General features: G+C 39.4%; 2 protein-coding genes across 2 annotated transcripts in view; both read left to right on the forward strand.

The window, feature by feature from the left end:
- The first annotated feature begins 162 nt into the window (after window positions 1-162).
- LOC121377011 (elongation factor Tu, mitochondrial-like) lies at window positions 163-1,629 on the forward strand. The gene has a single exon (XM_041504850.1). The coding sequence runs from the start codon at window positions 197-199 to the stop codon at window positions 1,610-1,612; it is 1,416 nt and encodes a 471-aa protein (XP_041360784.1). The 5' UTR covers window positions 163-196; the 3' UTR covers window positions 1,613-1,629.
- Window positions 1,630-9,223: 7,594 nt separating this feature from the next.
- The window catches only part of LOC121377021, a 13,404-nt gene continuing 13,085 nt past the window's right edge, over window positions 9,224-9,542 (forward strand). Inside the window, exon 1 of the mRNA XM_041504861.1 lies at window positions 9,224-9,305. The gene's annotated coding sequence lies outside the window, so the exon portion shown is untranslated. The remainder of the gene's footprint in view (window positions 9,306-9,542) is intronic.

Genomic DNA, 9,542 nt, shown 5'->3' on the forward strand with positions numbered 1-9,542 from the left:
AAATAAATAAATTCATCCAGAACGAATAATAAAATATTACAATTATAGCTATTATAATAAATCACTAATCATGTTTATAAATCTCAAAAACATATTAATTTAAAATCACATTAAATAATTTTAATCATACTTTTCATATTACTACGCAATGTAAACGCCAATGTCATGGTCATTTCTTAACCTTGCGTGACCCAAAATGGCTGCGCCCATGTTTGTCGGTCGTTGTCGTGTTTCAAACGTAATATGGAAAATTCTAAAGCTTAAAACACACAACTCGAATGCGTTTGCAAAAACATCGTGCCGAAAACTCTTTTCAACAAAACCAGCCATCCAGGAAGTTGTAGGTAAACCGCACTGCAATGTCGGAACGATAGGTCATATCGATCACGGTAAAACAACTTTGACAGCCGCAATAACAAAGGTCTTATCTGAGCGAGGCGACAACAGTACGAAATTTATTAACTACGATGCCATTGACAGAGCGCCAGAAGAAAAATCTCGAGGTATCACGATTAATTCCACGCATGTTGAATACGAATCCGATCAGAGACATTACGCGCACACGGACTGTCCGGGACATCTGGATTACGTCAAAAACATGATCACCGGGACGTCACAAATGGACGGGGCGGTACTTGTAGTGGCGGCTACCGATGGGACAATGCCGCAAACTAGAGAACACTTACTGCTAGCTAAACAGATTGGCGTTCAAAACATAGTGGTGTATATCAATAAATCCGATTTAGTGGACAACGAACTTTTGGAGCTCGTAGAGTTGGAAGTAAGAGATTTGTTGACCGAGTATGGATACGACGGTTCTAACACAGCCGTTGTCTCTGGGTCAGCCTTGAATGCACTTCAGGGTGAAAATGACAGCAGTGGCAAACAGTCCATATTGAATCTCGTTGAAGCCATTGACAAGCACATAACCATACCAGAAAGAGACACGACTGGGCCGTTTTGCTTACCAATCGAAGGGACGGTTGCTGTTCCTGGCAGAGGCATGGTTGCTATAGGAACCGTTCGACAAGGTTCCATTAAAAAAGGGGAAGACGCAGAGCTGCTCGGGTTTGGTACGCAAATAAAGACGGCAGCGTCAGATATTCAGGTTTTCAGAAAGTCGGTACCGATGTGTAAAGCCGGGGACAATGTTGGCGTGTTGCTGCGGGGAATTAAAAGCGAGTTCGTTCAGCGTGGAATGTTTCTCTGTGAATTTGGCAAATTCAAACAGAGTGATACTTTCGAAGCTCAGATATATGTTTTGACAAAGGCAGAAGGAGGACGGGTTAAGCCCCTGACTGACAAATATATTCAGATGATGTACAGCAACACATGGAATATGTCTGCTTTGGTGAAGCTTCCTGATGACAAGGCTATGGTGATGCCCGGTGACACCACGACCTGCACCATTCTACTCAGAAAGCCAATGGTGCTCGACACAGGACATCGCTTCACGATCAGAGAAAACAAAATAACGGCGCTGACTGGGATCATCACAAAAACCCTTCCACACCTCGATCTGAAGATGTCCGGGTTTAACTACGACAAACAACGGACATACAGGATCGAAGGGAATGCATGGCTGACAATGAGAAACAGAGCCAAAAAATAAAGTGATTCAGAAGTGTCTATTATGTTCTTTTTGTTTTTGAGACGTTATGACTCACACTGAACTTCATAATGGCTATACATGTCATTACATGTACATGTATTTGTTTTAAAGGTTATTGATGTAATTCTGTTTTAGACTGTCGATTTATCGATTTCTACCACTTCATTTGACATATTTAGCTGAACTTTTTTTCAAATAAAATTTTGCTGTTACAGTGTTCTCGCTGGGTGTACATAGCCTTATTCAGGGTCGAATTAGCGACTATTTAGCCTCAAATGTGACTATAATTTTACGTATGTACCTGAATAAATGGCTTTAGCTGAATTATGCGACCTGCTTTGACAATATTTTAGTATGGTCTATTAAGTTTCCTTTACCAATCGCACAGGCATGCAACATGCACTAATAATGGGCATATTTCAAAATACTAGTTTTGGTGTCGGATGGAATTTGAAACTGCCCTTGTATTCCTTTTGTACCATTCACATTAGGAAGTAAAGTAATATAGTTTTGTATGAGGGAACTCCATTAAAGGGACATACTCTAGTTTCAACCCATAAAAAATAACACCAAGTTTAGGTAATCTACAAACCTGAAACATAAAGTTACAGTTGAGTGAAACATGAGTCTGTGACTTTGAAAATGGTGAAATATCCTCTCAAAACGGACTAAAACTCTACTCGGAAGCACGCGCGTTTTTAAAAACATGAGAAATGCATTTTGTGATATTAAAACCACCAGAATGACCAAAAAACACTTCGAATGTACGGAAATTGATAATCTAAACCATAAAATCTAAGTAAAGTATGATTTCAGTTATCAAAAATGGCTATAATAGTCTAACATATACCTTAGACTTTAAAAACTAGGGCATGTCCCTTTAATATCATGCAAAACAAATTGCTTAATAATCCCATTTTGACTTGGTGAAATTCAAATAGTTTTGGTGTCGGACATTGATAGAAAATATTTTAAAGTACTTTCTTCATCATTATACTTCATTAAGAAATGACTGTCATGACCCTTGACGGGGCATTCCTGACTTTACATACATTTAAACATGCCCCCAGCTAACGAGGTTTTTAATCAATAAAAATATATTGTAATTACATGTTCTTCCTTAGCATATTTAATATTGGTACACCCTATGGTTCTGCTATTCCTAAATCCACTTCGAGCTGCTAATTTGAATTATTGGGTCTGGTGTTCACCACTTTTGAAATATGCCCTACTCTTGTTAATCATTTTCTTTCTTCTGCGTTCAGGCTATAGCTGATCATGTTTTAGAGTCCGGTTGTGGTGCTAAAAAAAAAGTCTCTGTCAAGTCTTCTTTGGAAGCCCAAAGCTTGACAGCCAGTGTTGCTCCGCTAGGCCAGTGCGTTATCCTGGCTTCATCGGACAGGGGGCAGAATTGCAAGAGTTGCTCTGGGGACTGTGGTCCTGTTTGATCTTGTTAATCAAAACCGCCACAATTTGGTTGATTACTAGCCTATACCAATACGTAAAAACAAATGATCACAGTGCTTTATTTTTGTGGGCTAGTGGAATTTACAAAACCACTAGCCCTGTGGCTAGTGACTTTTCAAAACATTTGTCATACCCTGATTATGGCAGTTTAGACCTTTAAAAAAAACAAAAAAAAACGGCAATTTTGAGCCTAGCTTCCGACCTACGGCAAATCATATCGCAGGTCCAAATGTCCGTCTAGCTCTCGAGCGGCAAAGTACTCGGGCTAGCAGATACGATATAATTATCATATTGTTGTCACCGTTAAGTTAAAGGAAAGAAGGAAATGGTTATATGACGTCGGACTTATATGATTAAGAACAACACAGATATTGAGGGAGGAAACTCGCTGTCGCCGCTTAATGGGATACTCTTTTTCGATTAGCAGCAAGGGATCTTTTACATGCACCATCCCATAGACAGGATAGCACATACCACGGCCTTTGATGTACCAGTCATGTTAAGTTAAAGAGTCATGTGATTAGAAAAGTGGGGCGCTGCCAGCTCCAACTTTGATTATTACACCCCCACACCTGTACTTGAAAGACCAAGTAACATACACGTTTAAGCGCTTTCTCCTTTTTCGTTCCAGCCAGTGCACCACGACTGGATATCAAATGTCGTGGTATGAGCTATCCTGTCTGGGATAATGCATATAAAAGATCCCTTGCTACTAATGGGAAAATGTATTGGGTTTCCTCTCCAAAGTTTGTTGTGTTTAACGACACCACTAGAGCGCATTGACTGGATGTCAGACATTTGGTAATTCCGACTCGTAGTCATCGGAGAAAACCCACTACATTTTTCCATTAGCAGCAATGGGTCTTTTATATGCACTTTTTCCCACAGACAAGAAAGCATATACCACGGCCTTTGACCAGATGTGGTGCACTGGTTGGAGCGAGAAAATCCCCAAACAATTGAATGGATCCACCGAGGTGATTCGATCCTGCGACGCAAGCACCTCAGGCGAGCACTCAGCTGGCTGAGCTAAATCCCGCCACAGGTTTCCTCTCTAAGACTGTCAGAATTACCAAATATTTGACATCCAATAGGCGATGATTAATAAATCAAAGTGCCCTAGTGGCGTCGTTAAACAAAACAAACTTTGTCAACATATTAACAGGGGCGTGTGCATGGTGGGGGGGGGGGGGGGGGGGGGGCAGGTATAGACTGACGAAAGATGCTTCTAAACACCCCCCCCCCCCCACCCCCCATCGGCATAAGCGCCTGTTTACAGAAAACAAAGAGACTGGTTTCGGCGTTTCGCCTCGGTAACAGTGTGGGTAAAACCATATCATATATACTCTTCAAAAGAAGAAACGCAAAACCACATTGTCGTAACATTTGGAGAATTGATTTAATTATTGAATGGTGAGTCCGATAATTACCAAATGTTGCAGGATTGTTCACAATTCACTCTAGTCCATTGTGAGTAAGTGATAGGACACACCACCAAGGTCAAGGTCATCTGGAGTCAATACCGGGTGTGGTCTCCGCGTGTGTTGACAACTGCCTGGCACCGCCTGCCCATTGAAGCAACCAGAGTACGGATGACGTCCCGGGGGATGGTGGCCCACTCGGCCTGCAAGGCTGCTGCCAGCTCGGGCAGGGTCTGGGGCTGTGGTTGTCGCTGTCGGAGGCGTGGTCCAACTCGTCCCATAGATGCTCAATTGGGTTCAAATCCGGTGATATCGATGGCCAAGGAAGGACATTAATGTTGTTGTTCTGTAGGAAAGCCGTTGTGAGACGTCTGTGTGAGGCCTGGCGTTGTCATGTTGGAACATATAACTGGAACGATGTGTGGCCGGAGGATCTGGTCAATGTAGCCCTGTGCATTCAGGTTGCCCTGCACGTGGACCAGGTCAGTTCTGCCAGTGTGTGAGATGGCTGCCCACACCATGACACTACCCCCGCCGAATCTGTCCACTTCCCTGCACGCAGTTTGCCGCATAACGTTCACCACGACGCCTATACACGCGACATCTTCCATCATGACGTCGGAGCAGAAATCGGGACTCGTCACTGAACCACACCTGTCTCCATCGCAGTTGAGGCCATTGTCGATGAATCTGGCACCACTGCAGTCGGAGTCGACGGTGTTGTGGTGTTAAGATGACACCTCGAACTGGAAGCCTGGCACGAATTCCTACCTCACGTAGGCGGTTCCGTACGGTCTGGTCGGATATCTTGCGCAAACCTGGTATTGCTGCGGCTGTGGAGGTGGCAGTAGTCAATCGTTCCCGAAGGTGGCGTACCCGGATGTAGCGGTCCTGCCCGGGGGTAGTGACCCGTGGTCGACCGGATCTAGGGAGGTCACGTGTTGATCCAAACGGTCCCACAGTCTGGAGATGGTGCTTGGGGACACATGGAATGCCCTGGCAACGGCCGTTCTGGATTCGCCTGCGTCTAGTCGGCCGATGGCATTGTTTCTCTGCGGTTCACCGTGGCCCTGGATTGTCAACTGTCGGCCAGATACCCCAGGCAAGCGAACACCCTGCACTTTTATACTGTTGGTGTTCATGTTGCACGTGCAGACAACGCACGTGCAGTGGTGACATGGTTTGCACGTGGCTGCGTTTTTGCGAATATTCACATTTTGGAACTTTATTGTACAGTAGCTGCGTTTTATCGAATGTAACCGTGGGAATGTGTTTGGGATGTGCAATGACCTTATATTAACAAAGCATGAACCGGTAGGAAACATAAAATCGGAGTTATAAACCATTTGTACCCTTTAGCGTTTCTTTTTTTGAAGAGTATATATCCAAATGACAGTTTATATATTTATAGACTAACTAACAGTGTGTGTGTGTGTGTGTGTATATATAGATCCAACTAACAGTGATCCAATTACCACTTATAACTACATACATAAAATTCCAACTAACAAACTAATTAACAGTGTATATATAGATCTAACAAAGAATTTATCATAAACATTCATATGAAATAAAATTAATATGATGTACAGCGAGAAATATTCGGCCAAAGCCCTACATAGGCCTAGTATTGTAGTCTGGTCGAAACCGAAAGTACTGGGATTTTTCTGTCTAGCGTGTCTCCTTTTGTTTGGTCTATCAAAGCAGCTGGTTCTTACGTATATAGTTTTAAACACATCTGTCACCACTTTAGAACAGAAGTATATTGAGTTCGTAAAATTCTGAAGATAGCATAATATATTTCAAAGGTAAGAAGTGTTTAACATATAGTATAGATGACATGCTTTATTTTATTTACCTTTGTTTTAAGTAATCTTGCAGATGGTAATTGGTACTGTTTGTGATTTTCAACTTCTTGTGAATTTTCTATTGGTGTAAAAAAAAGCGTCTTTTTTATTAGAAGAAAATATCGTCTGGGTGTTTCCTTTGTGCATTTTTTTCTTGTATTCATACATGTTAATTTTAAAGTATACGCATTTTGAGACAAATGTGTGTAATATATAAGTAGCCTATTGTTACAATATAGAACTACAGTAACTGTTCTTTGTAATACATTGTTTGCTCGTGTACACATTTTGATTTTGGTAGCTAACCCCCTTCTATTTATTGCCAGCTAGAACACTGTATTCATCCAGGTGCTTTTATAGCAAAAGTAAACTAGATACAATGAAACCTCTCAAAATCGGATCCTCTGTATATCGGGATTACCTCAAAACCGGACGTTTTTCATGGTTCCTTTTAGATGCCATTGTGTGAATGTGTGACTTCATCCCCCTGGGTTTCATTCTTTTGATAATCCAGTCATAATGATCCATTCCCTGTTTCTAAGGCAATTTGGTAGTAGTAGTAGTAGTAGTAGTTAGTAGTAGTAGTAGTTAGTAGTTAGTAGTAGTAGTAGTAGTAGTAGTAGTAGTAGTAGTAGTAGTAGTAGTAGTAGTAGTAGTAGCAGCAGTAGTAGTAGAAGATGAAGAAGAAGAAGACAAGTTCTTTTATTATTGTGTCATAGAATATAAATAAGGTACCAGCCCTTCCAATCTGATTAAAATTAGCTCTACTGGTCTTCCAGTAGATCTAACAGCATTGCGTGGACTCCCATGTCCAGGTGACATTTCATTTATAAATAACAATTTAAATATCGACCGATAACACTTCGCCTTTTATTGCGTTATTCGAGAGCATACAAATTCTAAAAATATCGAGCGAGACTGTTTATGCAATAGGCGAACTTGTTGGTCTTTTTTGACATTACAAAAAACAGGTGGAAAAGTGCAGTAATAAACTCTGGATTGTATACTAGTATAAATAGATTTTATGGCTATACCATCGCGGGTTGTTTTTTTCGTCTTAAAACGAATTTTATATAAAAGTTTATATTGAAATTAGTTTCCGGCATACTTCGTAATTCACCCGAATCATTTCGTATACCCTCGGCATAATCCTGAATGTTTTCAAATTCTTTTCAAATCACTGGTATGATTTTGCATGTAAGATTTTGATTGGTCGAATGAAAGGTCAATTGGACATGAGCTCCAATGGGGTCCTGTTAGATCCACAGGTAATAGTAATTAACCAGTGGAGCTAATTTTAATTAGACTGCAGCCCTTCATGTCTTGTTTGTATGTTCCGAGTAAAAACAAGATTACGTTCTGGGACTGTTATAGTCTATAGAGGATATATAAATGAATCGTGCACTTTTTTTTTTTTATGAAAGCATGAAACTTTGCAAAAGGAAGTCCATGTCACATACCTGGCAGTCCAGCAGCAGGCAACGTGAACAGGTTACTGTCATGTTTTAATGACAACTTCTCTCATGCACCTGGCCTTCCTTTCTCAAAATGTCTTTTCCTGGCTTCTTTGTAAAATCAACTTGTCATGTACTATCCCCATATGCCATGGGTGTACAGCCACAACGGAGCAGATACACAGTTGTAGAGAGCTAGTGAACATCCACATATGACGGCATGATCTTTCAAAAAACAATTTTCTCATCTCCTCGATTGATTTGTTCAATTAATTATTTACAAAAGTTAATTTTGAATAAGACCCAACAGAATAATAAGTGGCTCATATTACGTAAGCCAGAAAAGTCAGGGTAGGTAGGTAAGTAGGCTGAAGTCGTTTTTTTATTTGAGGCAAATTATTTAGGGTAGGTAGGAATTATATAAACTTTGTATTAAAGATTAATTTTTTTTTATTAAGATATAATATTATGTAGCAAGAGAGCAAGGTTTTTCTTAAGTTTAATTATATTTAATATAATATTAAAAATATATAGATAGGGGGCCTATATATGATGTTAAATTTAGTTAGATAGGGGACTTATATATTATGTTAAATTTGGCCATAAGATTAATATAGATGTATCTATGTGATATAAAGCAAAATAATTAAACACCAGGAGAAATAGCTTTAAATGGAAAAGTTATATATATATATATATATATATATATATATATATATATATATATATATATATATATATAGGCATATATATAGGCATATATATATATATATATATATATATATGTTTAGTTTGACATCCAACAATAAAATAAAGTTTAAATAAATTAGCATTGCAATACACACAAAGAAAACAGATTGTCACCATGAATAAGCAACTTTCATCTAGGTCCAACACTGTATTCGGGTTGGGTCTGATACTTTCATGGCTTTATGTTGTGGTAACATTGGCAAAGAAATGAATGATATACAGTATGCTTTACAAAATTATAAAATGCATTACATTTGGTGGTGGGGTGGGGTGGGGGGTTGGTGTGTGTGTGTGTGGGGGGGGGGGTATGGAAAAGTACTACTCTTTGCGTAACTGTAATTATGCCCCGTTACGTTGAATTGTCATTCAGAGTACGTACGTAACAATACCAGTCTACGAACATATTCTTCGTAGAAATGTCTACTTTCTGTTTCACTATTTTCTGGAATTTCAAAACACGGCTGTGATAAAATTCAAACCGAACGCAATTGAATACGTTATATATATATATATATATATATATATATATATATATATATATATATATATATATATGTATGTATATATTTATTTTAAAATTCCGCTTGTTGGTAATATCAATTTAAACTCGGACATTGTTTTTAAAACTTTAGTTTAGTGTCGCAAGGTTTTTTTCTTAAGAACGGTCGGGTAATTGGAATGATCTACAAAGTTATTTTGTTTGAGCTAATGAAGAATTAACTTTACGAATACATAATCAGTTTCCAAATCTCAGGTTGGCACACATAATTAAATTTTATTGATTCTTGTCGATAGGTTTAGTGTTGGGGTCTCCACGAGTACTCGAAGCAAGGAAGAGCACTCTCATTTATTAATATTTTTTAAACATCATTTTGCTATATGCTTACCGCCGGTTACATTATAGGGCTATTATAATCAGGGCCGTAGCTAGCGTTCTTAACCGTTTAAGGAGATTTAGACTATTAATTACTCAATTGCGCCCCCCCCCCCC

Source organism: Gigantopelta aegis, chromosome 2 (assembly GCF_016097555.1).
Source record: "Gigantopelta aegis isolate Gae_Host chromosome 2, Gae_host_genome, whole genome shotgun sequence".
NCBI lineage: Eukaryota > Metazoa > Mollusca > Gastropoda > Neomphalida > Peltospiridae > Gigantopelta > Gigantopelta aegis.